The sequence below is a fragment of the Dicentrarchus labrax genome, unplaced genomic scaffold (assembly GCF_905237075.1).
Source record: "Dicentrarchus labrax unplaced genomic scaffold, dlabrax2021, whole genome shotgun sequence".
NCBI classification, from domain to species: domain Eukaryota; kingdom Metazoa; phylum Chordata; class Actinopteri; family Moronidae; genus Dicentrarchus; species Dicentrarchus labrax.
In genome coordinates this window covers 1,412,803-1,431,371 of record NW_026136704.1, presented here as the reverse complement: position 1 = coordinate 1,431,371, position 18,569 = coordinate 1,412,803, and the positions used below count along the sequence as shown (strand labels likewise).

General features: G+C 38.6%; 3 protein-coding genes and 3 long non-coding RNA genes across 8 annotated transcripts in view; 2 read left to right on the top strand and 4 right to left on the bottom strand.

Moving 5' to 3' along the window:
* The window catches only part of LOC127363063 (uncharacterized), a 99,765-nt gene that overhangs the window by 35,635 nt on the left and 45,561 nt on the right, over positions 1 to 18,569 (top strand). The window lies entirely within an intron of this gene.
* LOC127363067 (uncharacterized) overlaps positions 1 to 18,569 on the top strand; it is a 53,530-nt gene that overhangs the window by 1,493 nt on the left and 33,468 nt on the right. The gene's annotated exons all lie outside the window — the stretch shown is intronic.
* LOC127363064 (uncharacterized) overlaps positions 1 to 18,569 on the bottom strand; it is an 86,525-nt gene that overhangs the window by 35,630 nt on the left and 32,326 nt on the right. The window lies entirely within an intron of this gene.
* LOC127363061 (olfactory receptor 6N1-like) lies at positions 1,530 to 2,941 on the bottom strand. Its single transcript, XM_051399511.1, has one exon. The coding sequence runs from the start codon at positions 2,590 to 2,592 to the stop codon at positions 1,666 to 1,668; it is 927 nt and encodes a 308-aa protein (XP_051255471.1). The 5' UTR covers positions 2,593 to 2,941; the 3' UTR covers positions 1,530 to 1,665.
* On the bottom strand, positions 4,783 to 17,109 carry LOC127363046 (olfactory receptor 10A3-like). The gene is made up of 2 exons (XM_051399488.1): positions 16,357 to 17,109; positions 4,783 to 5,957 (listed from the first exon to the last, which is right to left on the bottom strand). The coding sequence occupies exons 1-2, from the start codon at positions 17,070 to 17,072 to the stop codon at positions 5,708 to 5,710; spliced, it is 966 nt and encodes a 321-aa protein (XP_051255448.1). The 5' UTR covers positions 17,073 to 17,109; the 3' UTR covers positions 4,783 to 5,707.
* LOC127363053 (olfactory receptor 11A1-like) lies at positions 6,676 to 9,362 on the bottom strand. Its single transcript, XM_051399500.1, has one exon. It carries the CDS (start codon positions 9,149 to 9,151, stop codon positions 8,204 to 8,206), a length of 948 nt encoding a protein of 315 aa, XP_051255460.1. The 5' UTR covers positions 9,152 to 9,362; the 3' UTR covers positions 6,676 to 8,203.

The following is an 18,569-nucleotide window of genomic DNA, read 5'->3' as shown; positions in this document are numbered from 1 at the left end:
AGCTCTGACTTCCACCTCCAGACACTTCCGGTGAACCGCTGCGGCAGAGACAGTATTCTAGGATCCTCAAACCCAGTTCAAATCTGCACCTATCCTCATTCAACTGGACACTTGAAAACATTGTTTTTTGTTAAGGTGGACACCTCAGACATTTAGGTGGGGGCAGTCCTTTCACAACGCTCCTCGGATGATGGTAATTTTCATCCTTGTGCCTTTTTGTCTCATGTTTCTCCACTGCAGAAAGGAACTATGATGAATCAGGAGCTCCAGGCAGACTTGGATAATACCCCCAGGGTCATATGTTTTTTCCCATTGTCATTAAATGTTTTGTTCTTCAGTGGGCCCATTCTTCTATGCTGGCTTTTCCTGGTATGGACCGTAGTCTGGTCTTTTATCAGGCATTTTTAGTGGACACAAGACTTCCAACTAAACCAGTTTTGGTTTGCTGCACCCACTGCCCATTCCTTGTCGTCCTGTGTGAAACCAACTTACGTTACCTGAGTTTCATTAATTCAATTTTCAATTCAATTTTATTTGTATAGCATCAATTCATAACAGAAGTTATCTCAGGACACTTTTCAAATAGAGCAGGTCTAGACCGAACTCCTTATAACATTATTTACAGAGACCCAACAGTACCACCATGAGCAAGACCTTGGCGACAGCAGTAAGGAAAAACATCCTTTTAAGAGGCAGAAACCTTGGACAGACCCTTTGGCTCTAGGTGGGTGGTTGTCTGTCTCGACTGGTTGGGGTGAGAGAGAGCGAGAGACACACAGAGAGAGAGAGAGAGAGAGAGAGAGACAGAGAGAGAGACAGACATACAGACAGACAGAGGTGAAAAGCAACAACAGAAGTAACAACAACACTAATAGTAGTGACTGATGATGATGAACATGAAGATGATGGGGGACAATGAGCAGTGATTATAGTAATAATACTTACTGTAGTAGTAATAATAATAGTAATAATAATAACAATAATATCAGTGATATTACTTACATTACATATGTAATATAACTTACCTTACTTGCAGTATGTTATGTTACATACTTATCTTAACCCAAACCACAAAAAGAATAAGATATATTTATTAGCATTTTATATTCTCTCATGAAACATTTAATGTTATATTATAAATGTAACAAAACCTACCTATTATTATTGTTACATATTTTATGAATGTTGCTTTGTTATTTGTTATTGCTACCATAATCATAATCATGACAAAGTTTGGTGACTTGTTATTGTATTGGTTATATTGTATAAACTTTTTTCACAAATATATTTTCATCTCTATATTCCTTTTAAATAAAATGTGACAAAACATTTGTGGAATGTGAATAACAATAATATAACAGAAACAATATAAATATCAGTAACAATAACCCTAATAATAATAATAATTAATATATAATAATAACCCCTTTTCCTTGAGGAACCTTTTTAAAGGCTCTTCAACTACTAAAGGTGGAGATTAAGAATTTAAATAATCTCCTTGTAGCGAATGAAAGACAATTCAAACCACATTCATGTAGAAATGTATTTATTAGTTCTTAATAATAATATTTACATTTAATAAACATTATTATTGCCATCAAAACATCCATCTTTTTCATATTATTAAGGTTAGAAAATATATATTACATCATTTCTGAAGGTAGTTTACATTTTACCAAAGACAATGCTTTTCCATAAGCCACGTATTTTAGACATTTGCAGTCCATAAAGTACAGGGTTAAAGAGTGGTTGGCAAATGGCAAAGTATAATGACAAAAAAATGCGCAACATGTTTGTTACACTGTTCATAATAAATCTGGCCTGCACAACTTCAAAAAAACAACCAAAAGAAAAATTCAGGAGAGAAGCAATGTGAGGTGCGCAGGTACTGACAGCTTTTTGTCTGGTCTGTTTGGAACCAGAAAAACACACTTTAAGAATCATCATGTAAGTGTAAAGAATAAGAGATAGAGGACACAAGATTGCGAGAAAAGTGACAATGAGTCCGTAGATGTTATTAACTGTTGTGTCAGAGCATGCCAGTTTGACAATGGAGTAGTTGTCACAGTAAACTTTGTTAATGATGTTCCCACACAGCTGTAAAGGTGCACTCAAAGATACCAGGACAACAATTGAAAGAAGAGGGAATAACCAACTTAGTGCAATAAGCATGGCAACTTTGTTGGATGTCATACGTGTGTTATATTGTAGAGGAAAACAAATAGCGAGATATCGGTCATAAGACGTGACGGCTAAATTGGCAAATTCTACACTGCTGTAAGAGTGCAAACAGTAAATCTGCAGGAAACAAAATGAAGCAGAAACAGTGTGAATGTCAGAGAGAATCTGAACCAGAAGCATTGGAAACAACCCTGTACTACCATACAGTTCATTTACAAACAGGCTGCACAGAAATATGTACATAGGTTCATGTAAGCTTCTGTTCATACAGATAATCACAATGAGCAAAACATTGGTACAAAGAGTTAAAATATATAATAACATAACAATCATGAAAAATAAATATCTGAAAATTCCAGTGTCAAAGTAGTAAGAAAGTGTGAAATATGAAAATTGTGTAGAGTTAACCATGATCCTCCAGTTAATACAGGCCCAGGAAGGACTACTTTTGTTAATAACTGTACATTATGTTGCAGGTTTTGCAATGTGTCAATTTTTTACTTACTTTACTTACTGTCTGCTAGCAGTTAAGAAATTACTTTCCATAGGAAATTGCAAATCAACTAGGATTGAAAGTCAGTATAATGCCATGCTGAGAGATTACAGAACTGCTGTACTGAGGTAGTCCCTACTCACTGAGATGAAACTCTGCTTCTGCTGCTTTTAAACCTTTCACAGCAACAGTCATGACGTAAGACTGTTGTCAGCAAAATAAGAAAGATTTCAATCTACTAACAATTAGTAATATTGAAGAGATACGTTTTTTAGATAGACTGCCTTTGTCAAAACTGCCATCAGCCAAGGAAATGTCAGACCTGCTGATGAGGGAGGTTTTCTGATTTCTTGGCCTTCCAAATTACATTGTGTCCATGGTCCCCAATTCACCTCTGCTGTCTGGAAAGTCTTCTGCTCTGTCATTGGTGCCACCTGTAGTTTATTGGATTCAAGTGATAGTAATGATTTGAAGTAAATTCAATTCAGTTTTATTTTTTATAGCCCTAATTCATAACAAAAAGTCTCTCAGGACTCTTTTCAAATAGAGTGGGTCTAGATCTACTTCTTCTTGTCAGTACTGTAGCCAGAAGAGTCACAGCTCTATTGAGCCAGGTAGTCCTATAGCTTTCAATAGCAAAGACTTCATGTGTTTCTTTAATGATTAAATTGTTACTATTACATACAAAATTAATCTCGGCCTGCTCTCAACAGGTACAGATGTCTCTTTAAACACAGGAATTTTAACAGCTGTAAACCCAGATATATGACTGCTTTTCTGCTATCATCTGCATCAATTACCTTGAATCATTTTCCTCTCCAAGATGTTTGGAACAACCTACCTGCTGAGTTCCTTCAAAAACTGTGTGCAAGTGTACTTAGAAGAATTGATGCTGTTCTGAAGGCAAAGGGTGGTCACACCAACTATTGATCCTCTATATTTGATTTAGATTTCTCTTTTGTTCATTCACTGGAGGTCTGTACTGTCTATTTGATATTAAAGTAATAGTTATCTTATTAATAACTTTATAGACCAATTATTTGACACTAATTATAAGACAGTTAATTTGTCCATTTGACAATAATAAGTTGCAGAGCACAGAAAAGTAAGGGCAGAGATCAGTGCTGTTGATGTGGATCAAATGTAATAGTAACAAAGTAGTGTTAATAAGATAATTAACTTTCATTTCAGTTTTATTGAATCCCAATAATTTCACACAATTTGTTTTTTCAGAGACAGTTGATAAAGTTCTGATTGAGACCATCTGGCCATATAACCACAGTACTGTAGATCCTGGGCAGAGGTCAGTGCTGTTGGGCAGAGGTCTGTATTGTCATCCGTTAGATTAGACGTCCTACATTTCAGCAAAGACCAGACTTTTACCTATGATACGGATCTTGGACATATTCAGTCCATACATCACAGGGTTGAAAAGGGCCTGACTGTTATGGTTTATTATGCCTTTGTTGTGCTTTTGTGTTTGCTGTTCTTTTGTCCTCTCTCTGTTCCCCCTACCCTTTCTGTTTTCTTGCAGAGCTTGTGTGGAAGGGGGTGTGGCTGGCTTCCTCCTGTTGGCACACCTGTTTTCACTCAGCCCATTCCCTTCACCTCATTAGCCCAGTCTCCACTCCTGCTCGCTGTCAGAAGATTCCATGCTCCAACCCGGCATGCTGTTCACCTACTTTCCCGAGTCTAGTTGCTGAAGACATCCTCCTGCCAGCCAGCTCCCTGCCTCAACTGCCCGCTTCAGTTCCGGTTTTTGTTTTTGGACTTCTATTAAAATATCTTCAGTTCCCACTCACCAGAGAGTGTGTCTTTGCTTTGGGGTCCAAGTCACAAGTGAACTTAACACTGACATGTAAGAAAGTATAATGATAAAAATGTTTACAACATGTTGGATATATTGTTCATATTAAACCTACACTGTAATATTTCAAAGAAACAACCAAAAGAAAAGTCCCAGAGAGAAGCGAGGTGAGGTGTGCAGACAGCCTTTTGTCTGGTCTGTTTGGAACCAGAAAAACAAACTTTAGGGATCATCATCATGTAAGTGTAAAAGGTCAGAGATACAGGACATAAGCTTGTGAGAGAAGTGGCAACAAGTTCAATTCAATTCAATTCAACTTTATTTGTATAGCGCCAATTCATAACAGAAGTTATCTAAGGACACTTTTCAAATAGAGCAGGTCTAGACCGAATTCTTTAAAACATTATACATCCAATGTTATTGACTGTTGTGTATTAACACACTTCCTAAAATGTGTACTTAAAGCCCCATGATGTAACTTTTTGTATAATATCAACAGCTTCAAAATCATGTTGACATTGCAGTGGCTGTAACAGGGTGAAGTGTTCCTCTGTACTCCTGTTCTTACAGTATGTAACTTTGGTCTACAGGTTGCGATAACTGCATAACACACTAAGTCACACACCACCAACTATGTCAGTGATTTTGGTGAAACTGGATCAAATCCTTATGGAGACATTTTTTTCTAGTTTTCACTCTGATGATTGTGTGTTTTTCTATATTTATACAATACATTCACTTACTGAAAGACTGGCCTAAACCATAGTCATTAGACTATGAGCTCTGACAGCAGAATATTAATATTCTTATCTCACACTGTGTTGAGAGATTAAATAATATTCATAATCAATTTCCCACTGAATTCTGTATCAGGTTTACCTTTTCCAAATTCTATTCAAATTCATTACTGTGATTTTATTTCATTACACCACATTGCATATTGCCGCTGTCAGGTGGAAACCTTTTCTGTCCAAAACAACTGTGTCATAAAGGTTGGTATTGTTGGTTTTAAACCTTTTCATTGCTTAAATATTTGTAAAACCCACAGGCAGGTGTAAACATTGACCAACAGCATTAATTTATAAAAAAAATAATTAAAATGACAAAATATGAAGATACAAGGTTTCCACCGACATTGATGATATTATTCAATGACAGACACTGAGGAATTTTTACATTTTATGAGTAAATATTTCAACGAAAGAGATTATAAGTGATTTACATCTTTATTTCAGCATCAGATCTTTGTGACCAGTCGACGTTTTATAACAGCAGAGATTTTTACATGTATTTCGTATTTTGGACATTTGCATTCCATACATGATAGGATTCAGAAGTGGTTGAAGTATCACAAAGTACAGTGAGAGAATGATTCGTAGCACACTGGGTACACTGCTCATATCAAATCTACTCTGAACTATTTCAAACACACAGCCAAAAGAAAAGTTTATGAGAGACACAAGGTGAGGTGTGCAGGTACTGACAGATTTCTGTCTGGTCTGTCTGGAACCAGAAAAACAGATTTTGAGAATTTTCATGTAAGAGAAAAGGATTGGGAGCAGAGGGATTACAATGGAGAGAAAAACCCCAAACAGCCCATGAATGTTGTTCACTTTAGTGTCAGAACATGCCAACCTGACAACGAGGTAATTACGGCAGTATAAACTGTTAATGCTGTTTCCACACAATGTCAGACGGATGTTTAAAGATATACTGATGACACATCTGACAAAAGAGTACAACCATATCAAACCGATACAGATAAACACATTGTTCAATGTCATATATGTGTTATATTGCAGAGGACAACAGATAGCGAGATATCTGTCGTAAGATATAGCAGCTAAGTTACATAATTCTATATTTGCATAAGAATACAAACAGAAAATCTGCAGGAAACAAAAGGGAACAGAAACAGTGTGAATGTCAGAGAGAATCTGAACCAGAAGCATTGGAAACAACCCTGTACTACCATACAGTTCATTTACAAACAGGCTGCACAGAAATATGTACATAGGTTCATGTAAGCTTCTGTTCATACAGATAATCACAATGAGAGATGTGTTGACAACAACAATAACAATGTAAATAAAAGCAGTTACCATAAAATACAAGTATCTTAAGTGTCCAAGATGCACATAAGCTTCAAGAATTAAATAAGATAAAGTTGATAATGTTGAATTCGACATTATTCTGTAAAAATGAATCCTAAATTAGCCTCAAACACGTTTAAAAAAACAGTGACAATGTAATATTTCTTAAGACTGACTCAGTGGCTTTTTCCTCAAAACAAGACAAACTTACAATTCACTCCCCTCCGTCACAGGACCTGTAAATGATCACATCACACACATTTGTCTGCTGCACTGCAGACTATTGCTTTATACCCTCTTTCAGACCAGGAGAATATCCACAAGCCACCCCCACCTTATCCTCAAAGCCCAATTCCTGATTATTGACTGACAAGTTTAAGTTCCTGCATCAGCAAGCTCAAACAAACAAAACAATATTGAAATACCTCTAAAACATCCTCAGTGACGGAGGTTTACGAGGATTTACAGAGGGTTTTTACCTACCACTGTTTGTAACAGAGCCAGGGGAGGGGGGTAATACTCCCAGATTAGAGTCATAAATTTGCTAGAAAAAAGTCTGAGATTAAAGTCACAAATGTTCTATAACCTGGTTTTATAACCTTGTAGTCTCCTGCATCTATACACTGCCTCTCTTTTCCCTCTCCTCCTGACTATGTACTTTATTTGGCTGCTTCCACAAACATTATGTTGTGTTACAGTCTGTAGTGTAAAACGTTTAAAATAAAGGGAGATTTTGCATGCAGAAATCTTTACCGTCAGTTTGGACACATTGAGCTGTTGTCATCCTACACAGTGTAAAATGTTCTAAAATCAGTGTAAAATGTTGTTAATATCCATGAAATATAAATGATCCTGGCCATTCAAATTAATGCAAAAACGATGAATGTCACACACAGTATTTATGACAGACAGCTTAGCTCTCAGCACCCCAACTGTGACTTCCAGCGTTCCAACTCCAAGTCTTTTCCTCATAAATTTGGGACTCAGAATATTGCGCCCCTACCCGGCTCCAAGTTTTTTTTAAAGCTACAATGGCCCATATACACCGTTTCAGTGATTATACATCATGTAACTGTCCTACAGAATGACACACAGGAAGGTTTTCTGATCTGACGCCTCTGTCAGCAGATACAGTCTTCCCAACTGTAATAAATCCCTGTTGAGAAATAACTCTGTAAAATGATCCAAACATGCTGTAGTTAAAAGGGTTTTTATAAAGGACCTTTTTAGGTTTTTCTCTTCAGCATTAAAATGTTCCACCGTTTTTTTTCTCCCAAGCCTAAAGAAATCTCTTCAACACACTTCTCTGTCAGATTCTAATTTCCTCCATTTATCTCTCTCCCATGAGTCTAAGATTTTCTGAATACTCGTCCCTGCCCAACAGTCTCCAGATGTATTTTGAACAAAATCTAAACTGTAAAATGAATACATTATATTGTTGGAAGCCACTGTATAAATAAATATAATCAAATAAAATGCTTTGAAAAATAAACTGGATTTGTGAATCAATCCTGTCTAACATTCACTTTTTAATGTTATATTTTATTTTCACAAGTGTCAGTATCTTTAACAAGCAAAAGTCTGAAGGCAAATAATATTTATTGTTTACATACACATTTCTGAACAAACCTAAAAAGGGTCCTTGTGACCAGTCGACATTTTATAAAAGCGGAGATTTTTACATGTATTTCGTATTTTGGACATTTGCATTCCATACATGATAGGATTCAGAAGTGGTTGAAGTATCACAAAGTACAGTGAGAGAATGATTCGTAGCACACTGGGTACACTGCTCATATCAAATCTACTCTGAACTATTTCAAACACACAGCCAAAAGAAAAGTTTATGAGAGACACAAGGTGAGGTGTGCAGGTACTGACAGCTTTCTGTCTGGTCTGTCTGGAACCAGAAAAACAGATTTTGAGAATTTTCATGTAAGAGAAAAGGATTGGGAGCAGAGGGACTACAATGGAGAGCACTATCCCAAAAAGTCCATAAATGTTGTTCACTTTGGTGTCAGAACATGCCAACTTAACAACAAGGTAGTTATTACAGTACAAACTGTTTATGATGTTTCCACAAAGTGTCAGACGGATGTTTAAAGATAAAGTAATCAGAAATTTCACACAGGAGTACAACCATACCAAAATAATTAAAATAAACACCTTGTTCAAAGTCATACGTGTGTTATATTGTAGAGGATAACAGATAGCGAGATATCTGTCATAAGACATTACAGCTAAATTAATAAATTCTACACTTCCATAAGAATACAAACAGAAAATCTGCAGGAAACAAAATGACGTAGAAACAGTGTGAATGTCAGAGAGAATCTGAACCAGAAGCATTGGAAACAACCCTGTACTACCATACAGTTCATTTACAAACAGGCTGCACAGAAATATGTACATAGGTTCATGTAAGCTTCTGTTCATACAGATAATCACAATGAGAGATGTGTTGAGAACAATAATTACAATGTATAACAATGCAGTTATCATGAAATATAAGTATCTTAAAGTTCCAATATGCAAATATGCTCCAAAAATGAAAGTTAATGAAGTTAAATTTCCCATTATTCTTTAAGGCAAAAGAGACAAAACTGTGCAAATGGCGAAAACCTCACAGACAGACTGAACTTACCACTTATCTCCTCACTGTTCACACATGATCACCTCACCTGCTGCACTACAGACTGCAGCAGCAGAACAAGAATCTCAGCAGTCCGCGTCATCATCAGTGTTCATAGCAGTCTGTCAAGGTATTGTTGACTCCTTCTGATGCTGGTGCTATTTAAACAAACAATACGTCATTCCTGCCAAGGGATCTCTCACCTCAAAACAATGTCAATAGAAGAAGTTTAATAAGGTGCTGAAGCAGCATGGGATCATGGGAGTTGCAGTCAGCTTCTCCCAGTTCCGGCTCTTCTAGACTAGGACTGGCAGCAGCAGCTCTGCAGCTGACACGCTCTAAGGCGCAGAGTAGATGCCACGCGTGGCGGGAGGAGCAGGGGATCGAACCAACAACCTTTCACTTAGCGGCAACCCGCTCTGCCTCTGAGCCACAGCCGCCCCATACACTGCTATTAAGTTAAGATATTTACAGTATGAACAGATTAGCAGTAAATTATATAGTGCGGATGTAAGTACAAGTAATTAAATTGGTTGACATTATATACAGACAGCTAGATATGAATACACTATAGGTACATATGTACAGTATAGACAGAGGCAAGTGAATACACTATAGATATATACAGTAGGACAGTATAAATATGTGTTAGGGTGTGAGGGCTTAAATAGTCCAGGTAAGTGTGCAGTAGTGTGGCGGTATAGTGGAGAGGGCATCAGTGGTGGGTAATATGGGAAGAAAAACATTTCAGTCAATGAAGGGTGGGGTGGAGGGTCCTGCCATTGTTTTTTCTGAAGTCCACAACAATCTCTTTGGTCTTCTTGGTGTTGATGGCCAGGTTGTTGTTGGCACACCAGGTCACCAGGTGCCGGACCTCTATGGAGCCAGAACGGTGACTTTAAAATTTGGCATCCAAAAAAAAAATTGGAATTGAAAACAAAACCATTACTGAAAAACGAAACATTGGCATTTAAATATTTGTATTGAAAACAGTTGTATTGGCATTGAAACAAGTATTGGCACTGAAAAAAGAAACTAATTAAAATCATTAAAATCTTAAAATCCTATTATTTTATTTTATTGGGATTTTTTTGTATTTTTCAATGACAATCTTCAGATTTTCTCTTCATGTCACTTTTTTTCAGTGACAGATTTTTTTACAATGTCAGTTTTTTTTTCAGTGTCCCTGATTTTCATTTTCAACTTTCTGTCACTGTTTTGGCGTCGAGAGGGAGGGGCAAGTAGAGCGTGGTTTGCATATAATTTGCATATTGGCATACTCAGTGGCAGACTGGCCATCGGGAGCACCGGGACATTTCCCGGTGGCCAGTCCGCCGAACCGGCGATTGCTAATGGTCGGGACTAAACGCTCGGTTCGGGTCGCGCTTGATTTTGAAATAAACAATCAGTTGTGCGGCTCATTTGGGTATCTGCCTTGCTGAAGCTCACACAGACTGGGCAGCAACGTTGGGCACAAACACACCCCCTCCTCTCTTTTTCTGAGGCTCTCTGTCACAGCACTGCAGGCAGACACACACCAAGTTGCTTGTAACTAACATAGACACAACATAATACATTATATGAATATTGAAATCCTTGTATTATATTATTTCATTTAACCTTTATTTAACCCGGTAAAATCCCATTGAGATTAAGAACATATTTGTTGTTTTATGAACATAGCCAATGCATATAAAAATGGTCAATTAGTGAACAGAAACATTTATTTTGTAGGGGAAAGAAACAGAAAAAGCTGTTTGTGGGCGCATGTGGAGCCTTTGCTTTATTATTTTACACTCTTACATCAGTTGGCACCCAACCTAACTCACTCTTGGTGTTTTGCGTTAATCGGGTGGTGGTGGCCTGGGATGGTATCAAATTCCCGGCCTGAATTATTGTCCCAGTCCACCCCACTGAAGAAGTACGTCTCTTTTCCGGAACCCGCCGTCCGCTCTGAAGCCTCGGGCATGGTGGCATTGCTAAAATGTCCTGTTCACCGGGAACTTCCAAACCGCAAGTAAGTCTGTTCATCATTCACAGCGGATGGCGGGTTCCGGAAAAGAGATGTACTTCTTCAGTCTGTTGATTTGCAAATTATATGCAAACCACGCTCTACTTGCCCCTCCCCTCAGACCCCTCCCTCTCGACGCCAAAACAGTGACAGAAAGTTGAAACTGAATATCAGTGACAAAAAAATCTGTCACTGAAAAAAAAGTGACAAAGAGAAAATCTGAAGATTGTCATTGAAAAATAAAAAAAATCCCAATAAAATAATAAGATTTTAAGATTTTAATTATTTTAATTAGTTTCTTTTTTCAGTGCCAATACTTGTTTCAATGCCAATATAACTGTTTTCAATACAAATGCTTCAATGCCAATGTTTCCTTTTTCAGTACTGGCTTTGTTTTCAATGCCAATTTTTTTTTGGATGCCAAATTTTAAAGTCACCGTTCTGGCTACATAGACCTCCTCCCTGTAATCTGACTCATCGTTGTCACTGATGAGGCCAATCACCATTGTGACAGTCGTGGGTGAAGAGGGAGTAGAGGAGGCAGCTCAGCACACAGCCCTGTGGGACACTGGTGTTCAGGGTTAGGGTTGAGGAGGTGTGGTTGTCTAACCGAACAGATTGGAGTCTGTTAGTTAGAAAGTCCAGTATCTAGTTGCAGAGGGAGGTGTTGATGCCAAGGTTACTGAGTTTGGTGATCAGACAAGAGGGGACTATGGTGTTGAATGCTTAACTGAAGTCAATGAACAGCATTCTCACATAGGTGTTACTGTTGTCCAGGTGGGAGAGGGCGGAGTGTAGCGCTGTAGAGATGGCGTCTTCTGTACTCCTGTTCTGGTGGTAGGTGAATTGGAGGGGGTCCAGTGTGGGTCGTAGGCTGGTTTTGAGGTGAGCCAGGACCAGCCCCTCGGAGCACTTCATGATGGCTGGGGTGAGTGCAACAGGGTGGAAGTTATTGAAGCTCGCTGCAGTTGAGTGTTTGGGCACCGGCATGATGGATGTGGTTTTGAAGCATGTAGGGACAACTGCTTGGGCCAGTGACAGGTTGAAGATGTCAGTCAGGACCTCCAGCACTGGCCCTGAGCACACGTCCAGAGATGCCACAGCCTTGATCGCTGCCTCCTGGTTCTCTCTGTCAAAGCGATCATAAAAGTTGTTGAGCTCATCTGACAAGGAGGCGTCGCTGGCTGGTGTGGTTGTGTTGGTCAGTTTGTAGTCTGTGATGGCCTGGATGCCTTGCCACATGCGCCGGGGGTTGGAGATTTTGTTATTGATGCTCCTCTATCCTTAGCTTGTGGCTGTGCTTGGCCTTCCTGATGCCCCTCTTCAGGTTAGCCCTCTCACTGCACTGTAGGTTGTCGTGGAACTTCAGGTTTATGACTGCATACGGCAATTTGCAGGCAACACGGAAAATTGCCGTGAATTGTCGGAAATTGACGTGGGCCTTGCTTGGCAGTTGTCCCCCCCATGACCTCACTCCCCCTAATTCTAGGGAAAAGAATTCTTGTAAAAGGTAAGAAAATCTCTGGTATAAATTGATCAGGCTCAGTGTAGCCTAATTACAGACTCTTAAATTTTAGCTTGTATTGATTTATTTCTTGAAAGTATGCTAGAGGAATTACTGTGTATGTCATTAGCAATGGCAAATGTTATGTAAAAAAGAAACACAAATGTAGTAGAAGAAGAATTGAGAGAAATATATATATTGTCCTCAGGTCCACTAGGGGGCGATGAGTAAGTTGTTACCTGTTGGGAATGCAATAGATGGAAAGAAGAAGAATTTAGTCCTGTTACTGTGAGAGATGATGTGATCGTGATATACACTGTGTTTGTCAGGAACAAAATAAACTTCCCCCATGTTCGGTAAGAAGCCTCCCGTGAGTTAGTACAACAAAATAATTTATTTCAACAATTAAGAAACTGCTGAATGCTATCAGTGGGCTGTCTCTGTTTGCTGCCGATGTCAATGAGCAGTTCACTCAACTCAGCAGTTCAGTAAACTCCAGGTTGCGGTCCATGGAGGATAGGTTGGCTGCTTTGGAGTCGAAACTGTGCAGGAGACTCTAAGAAGAGAAGACGAATGCACAATCCCAAGATTGCGGTAAGAATATGTTCGGTGACTGCTAGCTAAGCTAAAAGTAGCCTAAAAGCAAAGGTTTTTTTCAAGTAGCCCAAGCTAAAAGTAGCCTAGTAGCCTTGTAAAAGAACAAGTGAGCAGAACCAGTGTATCTTTTTGTCTTGTAATTTACAGGAAGCAGTACGCCGTCGTCACAACTCAGAGACAAATTGTAGGCGCTACGAACCGGAGCAAGGGTAAGATTTAAAGAATATGCTTTCATTCTGCTGTATAAAGAAATAGAGACGTTAACAGATACCGATCTTAACTGTACATTTTGTTTCCACAGACTAACCTCGCCTCATAACGAGGCCGTGACGTCCTATTTGCTCGGAGCTATGTCTGCAAGTCCAGATTTACACGATGCTGATAATGACGACATTGTGTGTAAGTAACTTTTACTGTTTTCTCCTTCCTTGTTTAATTTTACTGTGACTTACGTTTTTTTATTCATACCCCTCTCATTTAATTGTTTTCCAGCTGCCTGTAAGACCTATTACGAGACAGTACGCAGGAGCTTCAGGTCCAAACAATCAGACCTTGCACCGCAGGCGGAAGCTGTGAAGAGTTCAGCTCAGAGTCGATTGAGAAGAAAGAGGGTAAGACTTTTTTTGGTGACTATTTTTCAGGTGCATTAAAAGATGTGTTGTGTCCATACGCAGTGCATCGCGCATTACTGATTGTCTTTATTGATTGTTTTTACAGCTGCTGGAAGCTGGACAGAGTGTGCTAGATGAGGAAGAGGGGGAACTTTGGAAGTCAGCCACCATAGGCCTGATGTCTGATGAGGAAGACGGCATCGTTGGTGGGGTGTCCAGATGGATTGTGCGACCTCCGTCCTTTCGCAGCCAGGAGCTCATCGAGCTCTGTGCCACGCTGCAGTCCAGATTAGAGGCGACTCCGAAGTACAGGGCAACGCACCACAGACGTCTGTAAAACGGGCCAAATTCAGACAGAATGCCGCCAGTTAACTACAGCTCTGAGGCGACTTCACGGTGCTGTAGGATTTTGGGCTTCTCGTGAGCTTCCCATTTGTTGTGTGGGCAGATCTCGCTTTGTACATAGTTGTGTGTTTGTGCTAATAAAGCTCTTTCTTTGAATAAACATGTTCCTGGCAAATTTTCCTTTCCTCAATAAATTCATTCATGTCCTTGATGGTAGTAATAGTGTAGTCCATAGGATAACAATGACATGAATATACAACATAATAGCATATCATATGAATATATATATATATATATATATATATATAATTATTATTTTATTATTGGGGGTTACATTTATAATGACCCAGGGTGACCAATAGTGACAGATCTGCCAACCAATCACGAGTGATTTTTCTTGTTTAAAAGTAGTGGTTTCATCCAATACTGAGTAAGGAAATTCAAGCCAGGCCTGGCCAGGCGCGGTTTCGCTGCTATTCATATGCTAATTAGATCCATTAGCACTCTGCTGCGAACTCCACATACGTCATGGTTCGTTTCTGACAATATGTGGCACAGACAAACGCGACGTTCACAGGCTGTAAATTGTCATTAACTGCCGAAAATTAGGGAGATTTCCGGGCGTTTACAGGGTTGAAAATCCCACTTTTCATGCAGTGTCTGCATCTGCAGCTTTAAACACAAAGTCTGCACGCTGACTTCACTGGAGCACCATAAAGCGTTAGCACTGAGCTGCTAACCTTTTCTGCTGCGCAACCCCCATGCACACACACACACACATACACACCTTTTTCTTTCTTTAGTTTCTGTCCAGTTATATTGTACATTGTGTGTTTTCATCTGTTTTGCTTTTATTTTTTTTTTTAATAAATGCTTGTGTTTATACATGCTGGCCTATTTATTTCATTTGTCGCACTAGAGTGGGTGATACCAGCCTCTTCTATGTCAAATTCCACATTCTTCAATTTAAACTATTAATAGTGATTTTGGTTCTGGTTATTAGTCTAATTATTAATCCGATTTTTAAGTGAATAGTTTAGTCCATTTTATTAAACTAAATCAATCAAGTATTGACTATCGTTTCCCTTATTTAAGGGTGGTGTCCCGAGGATTTGTAATGTAAATCTATGTCATTTTCTATTATCTTTTGATGATTAATCAATTTTAACTGATTGATTGATTGCACTAATATAGTGTGGTGCTGCTTTAAACCACTGTTGTGCCAACAAATGGTACTGCTGTGATTTTCATGGCACCTACACAAGGTACTGAAAATTGTTAAAATCTAACTAAACAGAAGGTTTACTTGAAGATTTCTGCTGTAATGGTGTGGTTGTGTTGATGTCAAAGAGTTGTTTTGCCACTTTAACTTAATAAATTCAACACCTATTTCCACCTTTACAGCATTTCTATGTAGATGTGCAAATTAATTCCTTTTCTTTGTTATGTTTTTACCTTTTCATGACACATCGGTGTGAACTGCTCTGTGTAAACATTTAGGTGACATACAATTTGTCTCTGGGTTCATGAGTATTGGGATGCATGTATCTGGACCTATATCTTATAATCACCACTGTAAATATGTTAACTTTTCAATTTTCTTTTATTTTACATTTTGTTGTTTTAAATGTTTTACTTGAACATCATTTGAGTTCACCACATTAACTGACAAAGACAAATTTTCCATTCAATTTTCCGTCAGCACATTTCAAGACAAGATATTCTGAATCATTTACTGACTCTTTATTGCTTATTGACCAGTCAACATCTTATAACAGAACAGATAGAGTTCATAGAAGTATAGTCTAGACCTGCTCTGTTTGAAAAGTGTCCCAAGTTAACTTTTGTTATGAATTGGCGCTATATAAATGTAATTTAATTTAATTGAATTTAATTGAATATGTTTTTCGTATTTTGGTCATTTGGAGTCCATACATGATAGGATTCAAAAGCGGCTGTATGATGAGAAAATACAGTGATAGAATGATTCGCAGTTCACTGGGAAACCTGCTCATATCAAATCTACTCTCAAAGAAACAGCCAAAAGAAAAATTCAACAGAGAAACAAGGTGAGGTGTGCAGGTACTGACAGCTTTCTGTCTGGTCTGTCTGGAACCAGAAAAACAGATTTTAAGAATTTTCATGTAAGAGAAAAGGATTGGGAGCAGAGGGACTAATACAGTGAGGACAATACCAAAAAGTCCATAAATGTTGTTCACTTTGGTGTCTGAACATGCCAACTTAACAACAAGGTAGTTATTACAGTACAAACTGTTTATGACATTTCCACAAAGTGTCAGACGAATGTTTAAGGATAAAGTAATCAAGAATTTGACAAAAGAGTACAACCATATTACAGCAATAAACACACCCACTTTGTAGATTGTCATACGTGTGTGATACTGCAGAGGACAACAGATAGCAAGATATCTGTCATAAGACATGATGGCTAAATTACAAAACTCTATGCTTCCATAAGTATACACACAGAAGATCTGCAGGAAACAAAAGGGAACAGAAACAGTGTGAATGTCAGAGAGAATCTGAACCAGAAGCATTGGAAACAACCCTGTACTACCATACAGTTCATTTACAAACAGGCTGCACAGAAATATGTACATAGGTTCATGTAAGCTTCTGTTCATACAGATAATCACAATGAGAGATGTGTTGACAACAACAATAACAATGTAAATAAAAGCGGTTATCATAAAATAAAAGTATCTTAAGTTTCCAAAGTTCAAATAAGCTCCAAGAATAAAATAAGATAAAGATGATAAAGTTGAATTTGTTGTCATTCTTAAATCTGTAAATGAAACATGATCACATAACCTGCTGCTGTCTGCTCTGTCAGCTGCAGCAACAACTGCTGCTTTATACTTTCAGAACAGAGAAATCCCAGCAGAACACTCACACCTCATCCTCAGGACCCAAACCAGTCAATTGACACATTCAATGATCCCTCCAAGAAACCTAACATGGTGTGTACTGTAGCTCAAAACAATAATATAATAATAATAATAATAATAATAATAAAATACACTGTGCAGACACTACATTAACATTTGTCAGTCACTCAGAGGAGATGTGATGAGAAGTTCATCTTAGACGTTGTAACTGTCAAAGTCTAATAAGTGTATTCCTGCAATGCCAAATAGCGCCACTAGGTGGTGCCTACTTGTTTTGTTGTGATGTACACACGCTGACACTACGATGATTGACACAAAAAAAGACTTCTCCTCAGTAAAGAGTTGGTGTGAACCCTGCTGACAGCGCTCCCTGCATGCCTGACGGAGTCACTTGGCTAAGAATGAACAAGCGCTTCTGCCAGCATTTTGCCATAGTTCAACATCTGTCATCCTCTTTCATCCTGAGAATGGATTTTATGACCAGAGCCTCAATGTCTGTCCACATCCCTTCCAGAACTGTGTACATGGACTGTGCAGTTGAAAGGAGGATCCATCATGTCTCTCGACACCCTACACTCCACTCTCATGGCAAAAGTCACTGAGGCAAGCCTTGAGGAAGGACAGAGAATGGCCATGTTCAGTCTTCTCACCCAGTTTGAAAACATGTTCGATGGTCACCTAGGACATGTTTCCTAGCGGAACATGTGATCGATACGGGAGATACAAAGCCTATCAATCTGCCACCTTACTGCACATCTCCAGCAAAAAAACTGATCATCATAGAGCAGGTACAGCAGGACGGCATCGTTAAGCCAGCCACTGGTCCATGGGTGGGCCCTGTTGTGATTGTAATGCAGATGACAACAGAAGAAAAGGGCAAGGCGTGGTATTTGATTGCAGGGGTTTGGGGAGTGGAAGGTGAGGAGGCGATAGCCAAACAATGTCGGGCAAGTAAAACACTTTTGTGTGTTCTGAAATGCTCTCAGTGGGATTTAAAGAGACGATGTCATCGAGTTGTGCTTGATGGAATTTGAGTGTGACAAGCCTCATCTAGAGTGTAGGCGTTCAGCTTCGGTGGCCATGTCGCAGCCAGAACATATGACATGATGTCACAGATGAGCTCGGTGGAATCAAGATGTAGATGAAGATGACAATCGACACGCTGCCAGACTTACACATCTAAACATGTAGGACAAAAGTTACGCAGTAAGAAGTTGTCTGCTTGAGTGTGTTTATTTTATATTCTAGATATATTTCTAAATAAACCAACTTATGAAAAAACATGCACATGTTTTATTATATAGCTCCTCATTTCAGTTTTATTATGAGAATCAGTTTACACATTTGACTGATGTATACAGTACAGCATGCAGGATTTTCATTTGA

Bases quoted from the DNA above. Each gene is read 5' to 3' on its own strand.
- LOC127363061 (XM_051399511.1), bottom strand. From the start codon at position 2,592: ATGGTTAACTCTACACAATTTTCATATTTCACACTTTCTTACTACTTT.
- LOC127363053 (XM_051399500.1), bottom strand. From the start codon at position 9,151: ATGGGAAATTTAACTTCATTAACTTTCATTTTTGGAGCATATTTGCAT.
- LOC127363046 (XM_051399488.1), bottom strand. From the start codon at position 17,072: ATGACAACAAATTCAACTTTATCATCTTTATCTTATTTTATTCTTGGA. The intron at 5,958-16,356 runs CTGCACACCTCA...ATCTGTCAGTAC, and splicing joins AGACAGAAAGCTGTCAGTAC to CTGCACACCTCACCTTGTGT.